Source organism: Suricata suricatta, chromosome 3, assembly GCF_006229205.1.
Source record: "Suricata suricatta isolate VVHF042 chromosome 3, meerkat_22Aug2017_6uvM2_HiC, whole genome shotgun sequence".
Classification (NCBI taxonomy): domain Eukaryota; kingdom Metazoa; phylum Chordata; class Mammalia; order Carnivora; family Herpestidae; genus Suricata; species Suricata suricatta.
Genome location: NC_043702.1, coordinates 122854337 through 122872681, shown reverse-complemented (window position 1 = coordinate 122872681; position 18345 = coordinate 122854337). Strand labels below are relative to the sequence as shown.

At 37.0% G+C, this 18345-nt stretch overlaps 1 protein-coding gene and 1 pseudogene across 1 annotated transcript in view; both read left to right on the top strand.

The window, feature by feature from the left end:
* The window catches only part of SLC9C2 (solute carrier family 9 member C2 (putative)), a 91807-nt gene that overhangs the window by 31956 nt on the left and 41506 nt on the right, over positions 1-18345 (top strand). Inside the window, exons 11-15 of the mRNA XM_029935068.1 lie at positions 3732-3813; positions 7779-7945; positions 8567-8662; positions 15156-15253; positions 16381-16500. Of these exons, the coding sequence (XP_029790928.1) occupies positions 3732-3813; positions 7779-7945; positions 8567-8662; positions 15156-15253; positions 16381-16500 (563 nt within the window). The remainder of the gene's footprint in view (positions 1-3731; positions 3814-7778; positions 7946-8566; positions 8663-15155; positions 15254-16380; positions 16501-18345) is intronic.
* LOC115288666 lies at positions 4381-4959 on the top strand (annotated as a pseudogene).

Sequence of the window (18345 nt, the reverse complement as noted above, 5' to 3'; positions counted from 1 at the left end):
TTAAATTCCAGTTAGTTAACATACTGTGTAATACTAGTTTCAGGTGTACAGTTTAGGGATTCAGCACTTGCATACAATTCCCAGGGCTCATCACAAGTGCCCTCCTTAACCCCCATCATCTATTTCACCCCTTCTCCCTCCCCCCACCGCATTTCTGGTAACATCAGTTCTCTCTATATATAGTTAAGAGTTTGTTTCCTGGTTTTTTCTGTCTCTTTTTTTTCCTACGCTCATTTGTTTTGTTTCTTAAATTCCACACATGAGTGTACTCATATGGTATTTGTCTTTCTCTGACTGGCTTATTTTACTTAGGATAATACTCTGTAGCTCCATCCACATTCTTGCAAATAGCAAGATTTCTTTTTTTTTTAATGGATGAATGATATTCCATTGTATATATATATACCACATCTTCTTCATCCATTCATCAGTCAATGGACATTTGGGCAGTTTCCACAGTTTGGCTAACGTACACAATGCTGCTAAAAATATCAGGATACATATGTACTTTGAATTAGTATCTTTGTATTTTTGGAGAAAATATCTAGTAGTACAATTGTTGGATCATACGGTAGTTCTATTTTTAGCTTGTTGAGGAACCTCTGTATTATTTTCCATAGTGACTGCACCTGTTTGCATTCCCACCAAAAGTGCAAGAAGTTCCCTTTTCTCCACAGCCTCGCCAACACCTGTTGTGTCTTGTGTTGTGTTATTGATTTTAGCCATTCCGACAGGTGTGAGGTGGTATCTCAGTGTAGTTTTGATTTGTATTTCCCTGATGATGAGTGATGTTGAGCATCTTTTCATGTGTCTCATAGCCATCAGTAGGTCTTCTTCGGAAAAATGTCTATTCCTATCTTCTGCCCATTTGTTAATTGAATTATTTGTTTCTTAGGTGTTGCGTTTTAGAACTTCTTATATATTTTGGATACTAACCCTTTATGAGATATATCATTTGCAAATACCTTCTCTCATTCTATAGTTTGCCTGATTTTTTTCCCCTTTACTGTGCAGAAGTGTTTTATTTTGATGAAGTCCCAATAATTTATTTTTGCTTTTGTTTCCCTTGTGTTAGGAAACACAGCTAGAAAGAAGTTCCTAAGCCTGATGTCAAAGGCTTTACTGCCTGAGTTCTCCTCTAGGGTTTTACATTTTCATTTCTCACATTTACATATTTAACTCATTTTGAATTTATGTTTGTGTATGGTAAGAAAGTGGTCCCGTTTCATTCTTTTGCATGTTGCTGTCCAGTTTTCCCAACATCATTTGTTGAAGAGACTGTCTTTTCCCATTGAATATTCTTTCTTGCTTTGTCGAAGATTAATTAATCATACAGTTGTGGGTTCACTTCTGGGTTTTCTATTCTATTCCATTGATCTATGTATCTATTTTTCTGCCAGTACCACAGTGTTTGATCACTACAGCTTTGTAATATAACTTGAAATCCGAATTGTGATGCCTGCAGCTTTGCTTTTCTTTTTCAGTGCTGCTTTGGCTATGAGGGGCCTTTTGTGGTTCCATACAAATTTAACAATGACTTGCTCGAGCCCTGTGAAAAATGCTGGTGGTATTTTGCTAGGGACAGCATTAAATGTGTGGATGCCTTTGGGTAGTATAGATGTTTTAGCAGTACGGGTTCTTATGATCTACAAACATGGATTTTCTATCCAGTTCTTTGTGTCATTTTCAATTTCTTACATCAGTGTTTTATAGTTTTCAGGGTACAGGTCTTTTACCTCTTTGGCTAGGTTTATTCATGAGTATCTTATGGTTTTTAGTACAATTGTAAATGAGATCTATTCCTTAATTTGTCTTTCTGCTTCTTCATTATTGGTGAATATAAATGCAACAGATTTCTGTACATTGATTTTTTTATCCTGCATCTTTACTGAATTCATGTTCGAGCAATATTTTTGGTGTAGTCTTTTGGGTTTTCTATACAGAGTATTATGTAATCTGCAAATAGTGAAATTTTGACTTCTCCCTTGCCAATTTGGATGCCTTTTATTTCTTTGTGTTTGATTGGTCTGGATACGACTTCCAGTACTATCTATGTTAAGTAACAGTGCTCCATCCCAAAGGTTTTGGACCATTGTGTTTTCATTTTCATTTGAAATGAAAATCTATTTTTAAAATTTATCCTTTGATTACCTGGATGACCCATTCATTTCTTAGCTGCATGTTGTTTAACCTTTATGTATGTATGTTCTTTCCAGTTTTTTCTAGTGGTTGACTTCAAGTTTCATAGCATTGTGGTAAGAAAATATGCGTGGTATGATCTCAATCTTTTTGTACTTGTTGAGGCCTGATTTGTCACCTAGTATGTGAGCTATGCCGGAGAATGTCCTATGTGCACTTGAAAATAATATGTATTTTTCTGTTTTAGGATGGAATGTTCTGAATGTATCTGTTAAGTCTCTCTGGTCCAGTGTGTCATACAAAACCTTTGTTTCCTTGTTGATTTTCTGTCTAGATGATCTGTACTGGGGTTGTCAATGTCCCCTACTATTATTGCATTATTATCAATTAGTTCCTTTATGTTTATTATTGTTTTACATACTTGAGTGCTTTCATGTTGGGTACAGAAATATGTACAATTGTCTTCTTGTTGGATTGTCCCCTTTATGATGATACAGTGCCCTTCTCATCTCTTGTTACAGTCTTCATTTTAAAGTTTAGTTTTTCCAATATAAGTATTGTTACTCTGGCTTTCTTTTGACATCTATTTGCATGATAAATGTTTCTCCAACCTCTCACTTTCAATTTGCAGGTGTTCTTTAGGTCTAAAATTGTCTTTTATAGGCAGTATACAGATGGATTTTGTTTCTTTTTATTCATTCTGACACACTGTGTGTGGCTTTTTTTTTTTTTTTTGATGTTTATTTATTTTGAAAGAGAGAGAGCATGCATAGGGGAGGGGCAGTGACAGAGGGAGAGAGAGAATTCCGAGCAGGCTCCATGCCCAGCTGACAGAGTCTGATGTGGGGTTCAAACCCATGACTGTGAGATCACAACCCGAGCCAAAACCAAGAGTCTGATGCTTAATTGACTGAGTCACCCGGACACCCCACCCACTGTGTCTTTTGAATGGAGCATTTACTCCATTTACATTCAGAGTAATTATTGATAGATATGTATTTAGTGCCATTTTACTACTTGTTTTGTCATTGTTTCTGGATATTTTCTCTGATCCTTTCTTGTCTTTGTCACTTTTGGTCTTTCCTTTTCACTCAAAGCATCTTCTTTAATGTTTGTGTTTCAGCTTCTGTGAGGTGTCTCTCCATACCCCCACTACAGTTCCTGAAGGGTCTGAGCCGCCTGAGCAGCCATAGTAAATGCTGGTGGCAGACACACTTTCCCATCCCCACCATGGTCACCACTGCCTGCTATTGCTGGGGTGTCTCCCCAAACCTGCAGGCTCCATAGCCATGTCTGCGATGCCTACCATTTTCCTGGCTTTGCATGGCTGCTGCTGAAAGTGGCAACAGTCTAGACTCTTTGATCAGTATTCTTATCCCTCCCAGAAATTACAAAATCTTTTCTCACTCACATTGAAAACTAATTTCTGCAAGCAGTGTCCTCAAAACAACCCTCTGCCTTAATTATCTATCCAAAGCAGGATTTAAAAATATGGATTAAGATAGAATTTTGTTGGTGGTTAATTGAACAATGATTCCCTTTGGAGAACTTATTTTTTTTGACTCTAACTATTTATGTATTTTGTTTTTTAGTTTATATTGTATGTACAGGCAGTATCACTAATGACTATGGGAATAAATTCATACATGATGACTTGTTTAGCCAGGACATTAGGTAAAGTATATTTATCTTTCGTTAATTCACTGGAGAGAATAATGCAAATAGATTATTGTTGGGAATCATGGGGACATTTCTAAGGAGCTAAAGGAATTGATTACATAATCATTCATTTCCATTCACTCATTATCTATAGATGCTGTATTAATTGGGATATTTGTTTAGCCAATTTAACAGAAATCACATTCACAGTGGCTTAAACAAGATAAAGGACTTTCTTTTCCTCTCCATTAAATTTTCCCAAAGACTGGGATGATTCTGCTTCAAGAGGTTGTCCAGGGATCCAAGATCCTTCTGTTCTGTTGTTGTTCTACTCCCTGGAATAGTGCTCTTGTCTGCATGGTAGAAGCTGACTCATAACTGCTATATATTTAATTCAACCAACTAGAAAGAAAATGAGGAGATGGGTGGAAATGGAGGGTAAGCAGCTTCCTCTTAAGAGTACAATCCAGAGTGTATATATTATCAGCACTCACATCCCATTGACCAGAATTTAGTCACGTGGTCACACATGGGTAAGAGAAGCTATAAAATATTATCCCTACCTGGGATCATGTAGGGATAATGGCAGAGCAGTGGCTGGCTATGTGCTCAGCCAAGACTTGGAGATTCTATGATAAAGGAAGAAGGGGAAAATGGATATTGGGAGGCCTTTGGCTGGAACCAACATCTTCCATTAATTTGAAGGGAAAGAAGAGAGGTACCCTTTATATGTTCTCTAGGCCTTTTAGAAAACATGGAGTTGTTCCTTTGGAAATCTGCAAGAAAGGTGATGTTGTATACATCAAGGGAATGGAAACCTTTTGAAAAGGAATACCCCACAAGTGATACCATCGAAAAACTGGAAAAGTCTGCAATGTTACCCAGCATGCTTTTGGCATTGTTGTAAGCAAACAAGTTAAGGGCAAGATTCCTGCCAAGAGAAGTAATGTATGTATTGAACATATTAAATACTTAAAGAGCCAAGATAGCTTCCTGAAGCATGTGTAAGAAAATGATCAGAAGAAGAATAAAGCCAAAGAGAAGGATACTTAGGTTCAACTGAAGAGCCAGCCTGCCCCACCCCAAGAAGCACACTTTCTCAGAACCAGTGGAAAAGAGCCTGAGCAGCTGGAACCCATTCCCTATGAATTTATGGCCTGATAATGTAAAGAAAAAAAAAAGGTTTGAAGATCGTAAAAAAGGAAAAGAAAATGGATATTGGGAGGTGATCAGCAGGCTCTTCCACAGTTGCCTATTTCCAGAAGACATTTGAAGCCATTGATAATAAAGTGCATACATTTGATACAATCACAAATAGACACGTAGTCAATAGAGAAATCTAGGATAAGATAGTTGACAACAGTACATTGAAGTGGGAAGGGAGAAGGCTGGATGAGATTACACAAAGTCTTCTGAGAGGGCCTTAGTATTACTCAGTAGCCGAAGGGCAGGTTCTCAGCTAAGCTGGTGCAGAGGATGATCCTTTCAGGGTATCTAAAATTGATCAGACTTGCTGGAGATACACTGCACTCACAAGATCATGTGGAGCAAGCAGAAAATTCATTTATAAAGAGGATGATTTCTTTCTATGTCTGAAATAATTGTGATCATTATTCAGGATATTCACCTCTACATACCAATTTCCTTGATAAACAAGACTAGTCATTGGAAGGTATCTTGGAAAGCTATGGAACTAATGAGCTTGAACTAATGAGAGGTCAATGGAAGGATGATATTGAAGGAGAGTTCTTCCAAACAAGGGAATAGCCTGGTGAATTTACCCTATTGTGCTTCTGAGAGACATTACTGCTTAGCATCCCACCAGCACTGTAGCAGAACTTCCTGTGCAGCCCCCTCAAAGCCAAGGGCTCCAATGTGTGAACTGGGCTAGTAAATGGGACAGATTTTTGGTAGCTCTTCTTTCCTCCTAGTTATGGATTTGTTCTTGTTCTCAGTGGAGATGTATGCTTGTTTGGCAAAAGTCCACAATGGAACATGACTGCAAGTTAATTTGATCTTTGAAGTCTTTCTCACAGCTCCTTTCTCACCAATTTCTTTTGACTCTCAGGGATTCAGACCCACCCCTTCTCTTTGCTTAGGACATCACATCTGGATTTCTCCCATGCTTCTTTTCTTATGATTCCTCCTACTCTGATACTCAAAGGCAAGATTAACAAGGGGTTTTACTGTCATGGTAATATTTTCTTCTCTTTTTCTTTCCTTACAATTTAAAAAAATTTTTTAAATTTATTTTGAGAGAGAGAGAGCATGCATGCATGCAAGTGGGTAGGGGTAGAGAGAAAAGGAGAGAGAGAATCTCAAACAGGCTCCCCTCTCAGTGCAGAGCCCAACACAGGGCTCGATCTCACAACCATGAGATCATGACTTGAGCTGAAATCAAGAGTCAGATGCTTACCCAACTTAACGAGCCTCCCAGGCACCCCACAGAAATGTTTATTGTAGTGGTTAAGCTTCAGAATTTTCATTATAAAACTAAAGTATATGGTAAATACTTTCTCCTCATAATATCTATGCTCATCCTTTCTAGAAGTACTGTGAGGCACACATTTAGTGCTTGACAGAGTTGAGTTTTATCAGTAAGTTTCAAACCAACTACTTTTGTCTAGTCAAAGGCTTTAACAGATTCCCTCCTCACACTGTTAAACATATCTTAAACACAGATCATCTTAAACACAGAAAATTCATCCAGATGTATTGGTGCCACCAAGTGGTCCACAAACGTTTCCCCAGAGCAACTGGAAGGTAGTTGTTGCTCCATCATAGGATTGTAATTTGGCAAATGAAAAAAAAAATGTTCTTCCTATATGGTCTCAGCCATACAGTTTTGAATCCAAAGCTGACAACTTCTAACTTCTGCCTACAGTCAAATGCATTTTGCTCTGGCCATAGTGATTCAAGAGGGATATACCTCCAGATCTGTGGTATCCCAGAAATTACAAATACTCTCACTACATACAGTGTCCTATGAAGAATGCAGTAAAGTTGGGGCACCTGGGTGGCTCAGTCGGTTGGGCCTCCGACTTTGGCTCAGGTCATGATCTCACAGCTTGTGAGTTTGAACCCTGCATCAGGTTATGTGCTAAAAGCTAGCTCAGAGCCTGGAGCCTGTCTTCGGACTCTGTGTCTCCCTCTCTCTCTTTGACTCTGCCCCGCTCATGCTGTCTGTCTCTCAAAAAAAAAAAAAAAAAAAAAAAGAATGCAGTAAAGTTAACTAAACATTTAGGACTCATTTTGATTCTTTATGGAAAAATTTCATATGCAATTATAAAAAGAGAACAGTTTTATTGAGCTGGAATTCTAAGTGGACAGGCGAAGTTCATTCACTAATTAAGTTCTTTTTTTTTTTTTTTTTTTTTTTTTTTTTGATGAGTGGGCTTCATAGCTGTAACTTCAAATTCCCACCTCAAGAAAATAAAAATGGCTACAAGTTTTGAGACATGTGGGTTTGCTGGCCAGGAAACAGATATATTAAATTTGAGGAATCTCTGTTGCAGTGACCTCTATATTTTAAATTTGTTTAATTTTATAAAAGAATCAGTTGGAAAACTTGTTAAAATGCAATTTCTAATCTGATTCTCTAGGTATGGGATGGAGCCTGGGAATTCTCATAGTTACCTGTAGGAGACACAAGTAGTTTTCTATACTTTTAGAAATACTGATTAGGTGCCTTGAAGTAGCAAGTCCTGTCTCTAGTTAAAGGAAATGAATGAGAGGAAATGAATAGAGTATTCCTTAGCATTGAGTCAGATAAAGTAGAGTTATACAGCCAGGAGAAACAGAGAGTTGGGTAATCTTCTGGAAATTTTTGGACCAATGGTGGTCCTTGCTTTATTTAAGCACTCTGGTTTGGCTGTCTAGGTGACTGACCTTGCCAATAAGATTTCACTACATCTTACAGGATTTTGCCTCTTGGAGTCTTTGCTATATTCTATTAAGATTTTTGCGTTTCTTTTTCACAGGTTTGTGTGCTATTCCCCTCCCAAGGCAAATGACTATGCAAAATGTCATTAAGCACATTCAAGAGATATTAAAGAACACAATAACACTATTAAAAACAGAAAAAATTTTGTCAAGTGTTAATTGGACCTTAGTAGAAGAAAAAACAAAGATTGAATACATCATTCCTGTGAGTTAATACCTGCCCAAAAAGAAAAAATAAGTACTCCTTTCTCTCTTGGGTCTGCCTCTCTTGCTTTAGTTTATTATAAAAAACTTGATTCTGCTAATGAAATGTCAGAAAACTGCAGTGAGGGGGGCATATATTTACTGGCTTTGCTATCTAGGTGAAAAGACTTCTTTGAATTCTCTCTAAAGAGAAGGTCTTGGTAATATAGCTCTATTTGCCAACCTAGGAGAACTGGTGTTTTTACACACTGGCTGATTGACCATCTGTGCATGGCCTCTGACAAATTGATGTTTCTGACCACTTGCAGAGCTGGGTGATCTGTCCTCACATTACTACAAAAAGCAGAAAACACAGGTTGCTTCAGAGAGCAGTCAAGCAAAGACAGGTTTGGGGGAGAACTTGACTAGTAAATCTTCCCAAATGCATAATTACTTGACCACAATTAGAAGCAGCATTTCTCGTGGGGAGGGTATACTCAGTGATACATAGCCCTTCATGTTAGCAGTTCTGATTTGAGTTATTGGAATCTTTGTTGAGTGAAGTGCTTATTTTAGTTACTTAGTTTAGCTTATTTTTAACTTTATCTCTTTATGTTTTTAAACTTAGTCTGATACTGTTCAGTTTTCCCGTGTTTCACATGATGACAAAAAGGAAGAATCCCCAACAGAAGAAGTTTTAATAGAAGAAGCCAGATTGCACGCGGCTATGATACAAATGGTTGGTACAGTTCACATAATCTGCTTTTTATTTATTTTAATTCTTGCAGTGCTTTCAAGTTTTACGTAGGGCTTTCAGGCAACTAGAAAAAAATATTTTTCAGTTAAAAAAATTTTTTTAACATTTATTCATTTTTGAGAAATAGAGACAGAGCATGAGTGGGGGAGGGGCAGAGAGAGAGAGGGAGACACAGAATTGGAAGCAGGCTCCAGGCTCTGAGCTGTCAGCACAGAGCCCGACGCAGGGGTTGAATGTACAAACTGTGAGAATACGACCTGAGCCGAAGTTGGATGCTTAACCAACTGATCCACCCGGGTACCTCTATGTTTTCAGTTTTGATAGCATATTAGTTGTTAAAATTTGTTTGATTTATGGAAGTTAAAAATAAAAATTAATGTCTTAGGCTTTAAGTTCAAGTCACAAATTTTATTATTCTGTTCTATGTCTTGTAATTTTTGGCAGTTCACTTTTCGGGGGACTTTGAAGAATGTTTGGCGGTATCTACATACCTATTTAACTAAATATCTTCAAATATTTGAAATTGCTCTTATAAATTTAATGTACTTGAGTTTCTTTTACATAACATTCTCTTAAGTGGTTATAAATTTAATAAATTAAAATACATCTAGTGAACCAAAAATTCTCTTAAAATATTTAAGATTTAAGTTTTAAATGGTTTAATTTAAGGAAGATTGTATTTTTTAAGTTTATGTATTATTGTGTATATTGTTTATATTAAAAATAAGGAAGATTACTAGGTAAAATCAAGTTTAAATTAACTTATCAAATTGCATATCTTAAATTGGGGTTATATTCTAAGAGGACACATTTTATCGCTATTACTAACAAGGACGCAAAAACATGTTCATATATTTATTAAGCCAAGTCTATCTTTTTTACCCTTATTTTAAAACTTATTATTATGAAGAACTTCTAACATATACAGAAGTAGATATAATAGTGTAATGAATCCCTACATATTCATGATCCAGTCTTAAAAACCAACGTGACCAACCTCATTCTCTATCCTACGTTTTCCCAAATATCATATCATTTCATCTGTAAGTATTTTGTTATGTATCTCTAAATTTTAAAGTCTTAAAAAATATAGTAAAATATTAATATTGTACTAGAAATTAATAATGTCAAACATTGAATCAATGATTAAATTTCCAACTGTCTCATTAATGTGATCAATGAATATTTTCATAGTTCAATATTTTTAAATTGAATTCCAATTCTGTTCCCACATAGTAATTAGTGGATAAATCCTTTGAGTATCTTTTAATCTATAATTTCCTTCTCTTATTTTTTTCTGTTGAAGAACATATTTCTCCTTAATACAAAAATATTAATACTATATTTTCCTTCATTTAAACATTTCTAAATTTAAAATATTCCCAGGATTTGGAAGTTTCTTACCCAGAGCAGTAGAGTATGGTCATAAATTTTTCATGGAGCCTCTTATGAAGAGGTGGTGCCTATATCCCTCCTCCCTCTCCCCTACCTAATTGAATTGGGGCTGTTTTTGTGGCCTGTCTTGACCAATGTGTCAGAAGCAACTTTGGGAATGTTCTGGAGCCTAGGCTTTGAGAAGATTTACAGCTTCCACCTTCTACTTTGAATACCACCCTGAGATTATCATGTGAGCTGAAGAATGAGAGGCTACATAAAAGTAAACTTAAACACACAGCCAAGAGTTAGCACCCTACTACCAGACTTGTAAATAAATGTTAATTTAAAAAGGTTGAGGAAATAGACTGAACCTCCCAATGGGAGGAGATGCAAAGAATTGTGACCATATTATTATTTGTTTTTTCTTGGATGTTTCCCCCCACCCAGTTTTATTGAGTAATAATTGACATACCTTGCTGTATAAGTTTAATGCATAGAGTTGTGATGGTTTGATTTACATATACTGTGTAAAGATTACCATGATAGGTTTAGCTAACATCCATCTCCTCATATAATTATAAGAAAAAGAAAAAAAGGAAAAATGCACCACAATGTGCTCACTGGCCACAAATATACCTCCTATAAACAAAATATACTCATCCTTTCTAACACCCACCCCCCTCCACCCTCCACACCAAGCTTCATCTTATTATAGTATTAGACTCAAAGACTAGTATCTCATGATCTGCATTTGATCTAGGTACCCTGAGGCTCCTTGATTGCATTTCCTTAAGTATGATTCCTCTTGATCTGGAGACCTAGGAACTAAGAAACATCTTATCTGTCCCCCACCCACTCTCTAATATTTAGTGCTGTTCAATAGACACTTATGATCAAGAAGGGGAAGAACAGGAAGTACTGATTAATCACTGCTCCATGGCAATTCTGAAATCCCACTGGGCGTATGAACCAGTAGCCCCTCATTTTTTACATTTCCAGAGGAAATAATCTATGTTTATAGCTGACTGGCCTTCTCAGCCTGATTTCTGTCAGTAGAAACTTGGGAGGCTTCTATTTATTTAGAATAGTTTCTGTCCCTTTTATATAACCTGGTACAATTCCCTTAAAAACTTGTGTATTTTCAATCAATCTAATTAATAGTCCTCTGCAGTTCCTTTTCAGATAGGCCATATGTCATAAGAGTCAGAGAAGGCCTTTGATCTGCTTGAGAGGATAGACTGAATACCAGCTTCAGTCTTTCAGTGGTCTTAACAAAAGAGTCTTCAGGCACACCCTTGAGTTGATCTTGAACTTGAGGCCCTTTTTTACTGTCAGCACACTAGATTTGATCTTTACTTTTAGATCTTTTGCCAGCTGGAGAGACTACAGATAGAAACAAGTTTAGTTTCAACCTGGCAAATCAGGGAGTCTTTTTGCTAATTTCTGCTGCAGATTGAATTGCTTCCCTTTGATTTCTCTAGCTTTTCCCATATTTTATCAAAAGTAGCTTTAAAAGTTGATAGTTTTAGGGGTGCCTAGGTGGCTCAGTGTATTGAATGTCTCACTCTTGATTTTGGCTCAGGTCATGATCCCAGGGTTGTGGGATCAAGCCCTGCATCAGGCTCTGCATTGAGTGTTGAGCTAGCTTAAGATTCTTTCTTTCTCTGCCTCTCTCCTCCACTCACACACTCTCTCTCTCAAATAATTAAAAAAAATAAAAAAATTTTAATTGATAGTTTTAGATTCTAGATTTCTAATCTAGAAATATTCTTAGCAGATTCATAAGTTAATTGGGCACACTTTCCACCTTCTAAGTGGCCTCAGGTGACAGAAATGCCCATTGTGGTGCCTTTCTGTAGCACAGCTGCCCCCCTCCCACCTCCAATACCAGTTTTTGCACTGTTGTCTCATTCTACTGACCCCCAGGTCCCAAAGCTTTGTTTTGCTCTTTGTTTTAGCCCTTTGTTATGGAGGAATAACTGGTACTGATTTCTGTTTTGGCTAGCCTTTGTGGCATATCAAAACACCCCAAAACTTACTGGCTTAAAACAATGATTTTTTTATTTCTCACAGTTCTGTGGGTTGGCAGTCTGGATGATCCTGTCGTTGGTCTTGGCTGGGAGCACTCATGTGTCTGAGGTCATCTCATAGTTCAGTGGGGTTGTGAATGGTCTCATTCACAGATTTGGCAGCTGATGCTGGTTGTCTTTCACTTTAGGGGGTCTTCCATATGGCCCTCTATCTTGCAGTAGAGTGATTGGGCTTCTTCATAGCATGGTAGTCTCTGGGTTTTAACACAATGAGAGGAGAAACTGCAAGTCCTCTAAATCCTATGTTTTGGAACTGGAATAACATCATTTTTACTTTCATTTTATTAGTTAAAGCAAATCACAAAGCTAGCCAGAGTCCATGAGTGAAGAAGTGGACTCCATCTCTTAGGAGATGCAGTAGTGTCGGTTGCAAAGGGGCATGGACACAGGAAGGCATGGGTACATTGGGGCTGTTGTTATAATGACCTACCACATTTCCTTCTTTAAGCCAACAATCCCACGTAGTAGCCCACTCCATCTTGTCTTTTAATGGCTTTCTTGAGAGTGCCCTCTAGTGGCATTCCTGTTTTTTGTGACCCCTTTCCTTTTGATCTCTTTCATGAGCTCCTCTCTTTCTTTTTATCTCCTTAATGTTTTCCTCAGAACGTGATTAATGTTTAATGTTTTCCTCACAACAATGAACTCTGTCCATCATTCTTACCTTATAATCTCTCCTTCTTTGTTCTTAGGTATGCCCATATCCATGGATATCCATGGATGCTCCTCAAATCTATATTCTTCTTTCCAAAACTCTCACCACCATCTCTTTAGACTCATAAATTCAGTTGTGGCCAGACATTTCTTAGACATATCACTGGCACCGAAATCCACATTGAACTCATCTCAATCTGGCTCTTATATTCCTGGTCTCAGTGAATGGACTCATTACCTGATGTGATCATTCAGGTCAGTCTTCTTTCTCTCTCCCTCTCCAAGCTCTATCAATCTTGCCTTCTGAATATTTGTCAGATGTGCCCATTTCCACTATTGTGTCTATTAATTTAGGAAATTATAACTCCTTGCCTGAATAATAAGCTTCAACTGGTGTCTCTGCCTACAATATTTCCACAGTGATTTATCTAAAAGACAATCACAGTGATTTATCTAAAAGACAAATAGGACTGTACCACCTTCCTGCTTAAATCTTGCAATGGCTCCTCAGGACCTATAGCATTTTCCAAAGTGAGTTCCAAAAACCATTTGCTCTGCTTCACAGAATGTTGATAGGGACTACATAACAAAAAGAGTTTCCATCCTCAAATTTGTTTGGGGAATTTCTCCAGGATAGATCATATGTTATGTCACAAAGCAAGCCTTGCCAAATCTAAAAAGATTGAAATTATTTCAAGTATCTTTTCTTTATATCATTATAAAGATGATATAAAACTAGAAATAAATGGTATAAAATACTATAAATGGTATAAAACTAGAAATCAATAACAGGAAGAAAACTGAAAACTTCACAAAAACATAGAAATTAGACAACACACGCCTAAGAAACCAGTGGGTCAAAGAAGAAATCAAAAGGGAAATCAGAAAATATCTGGAGACAAACAAAAATGAAAACACAATATATCAAAACTTATAGGATGCAGCAAAAGCAGTTCTAAGAGGAAAATTTATAGTAATAAATACCTACATTAACAAAAAGAGAAAGATCTCAAATAACCTAACTTTACACATCAAGACATTAGGTAAAAGAAGAATTGTTCTTTGGCCCATTTTAATAAAGTTAGTAGAAGGAATTTAAGCAGAAATAAATGAAATAGAGACTAGAAAGACAATAGAAAAAATCAATGAAACTAAGAGTTTCTTTTCTCTTTTCTTTTTTTAAGATAAGCAACCTCACTGTTTTGATTTTAGCCATTCATAACTCCCATATATTCCAGCAACCTCACTCTGGGTATATGTCAGGAGAAAATGATAATAGGATCTCAAAGAGCTCTCTGGACTCCCATGTTTCTTTCAGCATTATTTATAATAGCCAGGACATGGAAACAACTTAAGTGTCCACAGATGGATGAATAAAGAAAATGTTTATCTATTATCTATTTATCTATAGATAAATGTTTATCTGTATATAATGGGATATCATTCAATCATAGAACAGAAGGAAATCTTGCATTTGTGAATACATGAATGGACCTTGAGGGCATTATGCTGTGTAAAATAAGACAGACAGAGAAAGACCAATACTATATGATTTGACTTGTGTTTGAATCTTAAAAAAAAAAAAAAAGCCAAACTCATAGAAACAGAGTGAAGTGGTAGTTTACAGGGCTGGGAGGTGGGAGAACTGAGGGAGATGTTCAAGTGTACACACTTTCAGTTATAAGATGAATAAGTTCTGGGGCTCTAATATACAGCATGGTGACTATTCAAGTCTGTATTACATACTTGAAAGTTTTTAAGAGAATGGATCTGACATCATGCACAATCATACACACAAAAGTTGTAATTATGTGAGGGATCGATGTGTTAACTAATCTTATTGTGGTAACCATTTTTTGCAATATGTATGCATGTATCAAGTCATTACATTATATACCTTAAACCTAGACAATGTTATATTTCAATTATATAGCAATAAACCTGGCAGAAAAAAAGGGGGAAAAGAACACAATTTACTTTTCTTTCTTGGTAGTTCCTTAAGAGGTTGAGATGATTAATTAACTATTGAATTATTATTTGTACTGCCCTGCTGCAGAAAGATGACAGTATGATACTATTTATATTACTGAGGAAAACTCAGTTGGGTAGATTTTAAGTTTCTGAAGCTAGGAAACTTTGTATCTTTTATTACATCCAATATAATGCTTTGCAAAAAAAAGAATATTCAGTAAACATTTAAATTGAATGGAATTTATTTCCTGCTACAGAAGTTTTTTGGTAAAAGTGTATTTTTCTATAATGAATTTAATAATAATAGGGCTATGTAAGGGTCAAGTAGAGTATATTACATTTGTGTTTTGGTCCTTTGTAATACTTATTTAAAATTGTATGTTTAGAGTAGCTTTGAAGAACAGTTTAACAACGGAACCCTCAGTGTAGAGGCCGCCCGGATATTAATCGGTGCAACCAAAAGCTATTGCCCCATCCAAGGAAAGTAAGTATAGTACTTCCTAAATTGTTATTTCCAAAGTCAAATGGGTATATGGAAAAAAAATTTTTTTAAACTGCGAGTTAAGTGTCCATATTGATCAACCTATATATCTCACCTATCTTCATCTATCTGTCCATCCTTCTGTCGGGATAGTCCACTTATTTTACTTGTTTACATTTTTTTTCCCTCTGAAGGTTCATGACTTCGGTGACATTAGGAGATACTGGAGGAAGATCTGACTACAGTGTAATTAGATAAGAGACTAGGGGAGTCATAAAAGGAACTTCCATAGTTTCAAATACTATTATAATTTTCTCATCTTTCTATCATATTTACTAAGTTACTAGATAGGGTAGGTAGGGGAGCCTGAACCCTGTCACTAGACTGCTCTGTCAGGTGGAGCAGGCGTTGGAGGAACTGACCCCACTGATGGTGCTGAGAGATGCAGTTAAATCTGGTGGGAAAAACTCAAGTGTCTGAGAGATGTGTCATATAGTCAGAGTCCTGGCAAAGCTTAGCTAATGGATGATTCAAGACAAAGCTGGTGGGGGCAACAATGATAGGAAATTCTGTCTGGGGGATAGCTAACATTTCAGCAGTCTGGTAATCTATCTGGGAGATACTCAAGTTCCTAAAGTTTCAAAAGGGTAGGGCCTTCTGGGCCTTAGGGAGGTGTGAGATAGGCAAGACATGACAAAGGGGAGCTTGATTCTAGACCTCAAAGAATTGGTCTGGAGAAGCTTTAATTACGTTCTACCTCAAGTCAAGAATGATTCCAGGAACAGAGGCAGGAAAAGTTTCCTGCACCATGACCATGAGTGGGTAGGTGAATGGATACAGAGGCTCAAATTAAAAAAAAAATTTTTTAAGTTTATTTATTTATTTTGACAGAGAGAGGGAAAGCACAAGCAGGGGAGGGACAGAGAGAGAGGGAGAGAGAGAGAGAGAGAGAGAGAGAGAGCAGGCTCCACACTGTCAGCCCAGAGCCCCGACACAGGGCTTGAACTCAAAAACCATGAGATCATGACCTGAGCCAAAATCAAGAGTTGGGCTCTCAATCAACTGAGCCACCCAGGTACCCCTAGCACTTGATTTTTATTATAACATATATGTATATTTTTCTCTGTTAGATTCATGAGTATTAATGATGTTTCAACTTATGCAAGATCTAGAAGTTGGCTTATAAAGTTTAAAAACATGTTAACTTTCTTGGAATATCATAAAGATAAGGCATCTATTAATCTATATGAGTAAGTATTATAACCTTTTGTAGCACTATGCTTCAAAATATCACCTTTTATACATTGTCAGTGTGGATGACATTGATTTTCCTTATTAAGAGAAATGAATTAGTATTATGGTCAACTCTTGCTGATCAAGTAGTAATGGAGCAGAGTACTTGTTTCTCTTTCCTCACTCTGTTTTGGCAACTTTGCTGATACCTCTGTTAGAGACTGGGTAGGAAGAAGAAGAAAAGAATGGTCATATTTGGACTCTCTCGGGGTTAAGTGCCATGTCTGAAGGCTGTATTCCAAACTGAACTGCTTTCATATCCTTCTGGTACTCTTCTGGGTATAACTGAGCAGGGGAGAGAAAGAGCAAACTCATGGCCTATAACTTCTTCTCAATTTCATCTGAGCTGTGGGGTTGATGTCCATGAGTAGGAAAGACACAACATGACCTTAATAATACCTGTAACCAATTTCCCAAAATATCACAAGATACAGACTTCATTGAACTTGTATAAACTCCTCCCATTATAAGTTGTGAACTTATATACTTTTTAGAGCAGGAAGACAGGTTTTTCTACTAACAAAAGATGTCATAATGACAAATGCCAGAAACATTAGTGCTACTAAATTTCAAGTGGGAATTGGCATACATTTCATAACAAATTCTGGTAATTTTTTTTGTCATTTATTAAGTTTAAAGAGAAATACAAGAAATTAAAACCTTAGGGTCTTGACATATATCCAGGTAACGTATTTTTCTTGGGCTCTTCTTAGGATGGATTGAAAAAGCAAAAAAAAAAAAAAATTACAGCATGCTAATCACTGGATAAAATATTTTTTCCTATTCTTAATTTTAACTATGCTGATGTTTTTCTCTAAATGTATTTGTTTCTTGCTTTTGATTTCTGAATATTTGCCTTGTTTCCTATGTACTATTAGCTTTAATTTTTTAAATCGTTTATTGTCAAATTGGTGTCCATACAACACCCAGTGCTCTTCCCAAAAGTGCCCTCCTCCATCACCACCATCTCTTCCCCCCGCTATTCCCTTAAACCCTCAGTTCATTTTCAGCATTCAATAGTCTCTCAAGCTTTGCATCTCTCTCTCTCCCCAACTCTCTTTCCCTCTTCCCCTCCCCTGGTCTTCCATTAGGTTTCTCCTATTTTCCTGTTAGACCTATGAATGCAAACATATGGTATCTGTCCTTCTCCGCCTGACTTATTTCGCTTAGCATGACACCCTCGAGGTCCATCCACTTTCCTACAAATGGCCAGATTTCATTCTTTCTCATTGCCATGTAGTACTCCATTGTGTATATATACCACATCTTCTTGATCCACTCATCAGGTGATGGACATTTAGGCATTTTCCATGTTTTGGCTATTGCTGACATTGATGCTGTGAACATTGGGGTACATGTGCTCCTATGCATCAACACTTCTGTATCCCTAGGGTAAATCCCTAGCAGTGCTTTTGCTGAGTCATAAGGGAGTTCTATGGATAGTTTTTTGAGGAACCTCCACACTGTTTTCCAGAGCAGCTGCACCAGTTTACATTCCCACCAACAGTGTAGGAGGGTGCCCGTCTCTCCACACCCTCGACAGCATCTATAGACTCTTGATTTGTTCATTTTAGTCACTCTGACTGGCGTGAGGTGGTATCTCAGTGTGGTTTTGATTTGTGTTTCCCTGATGATGAGTGATGTTGAGCATCGTTTCATGTGCCTGTAGGCCATCTGGATGTCCTCTTTGGAGAAGTGTCCGTTCATGTCTTCTGCCCATTTCTTCACTGGGTTATTTGTTTAGTGGGTGTGAACTTTGGTGAGTTCCTTGTAGATTTTAGATACTAGCCCTTTATCTGATA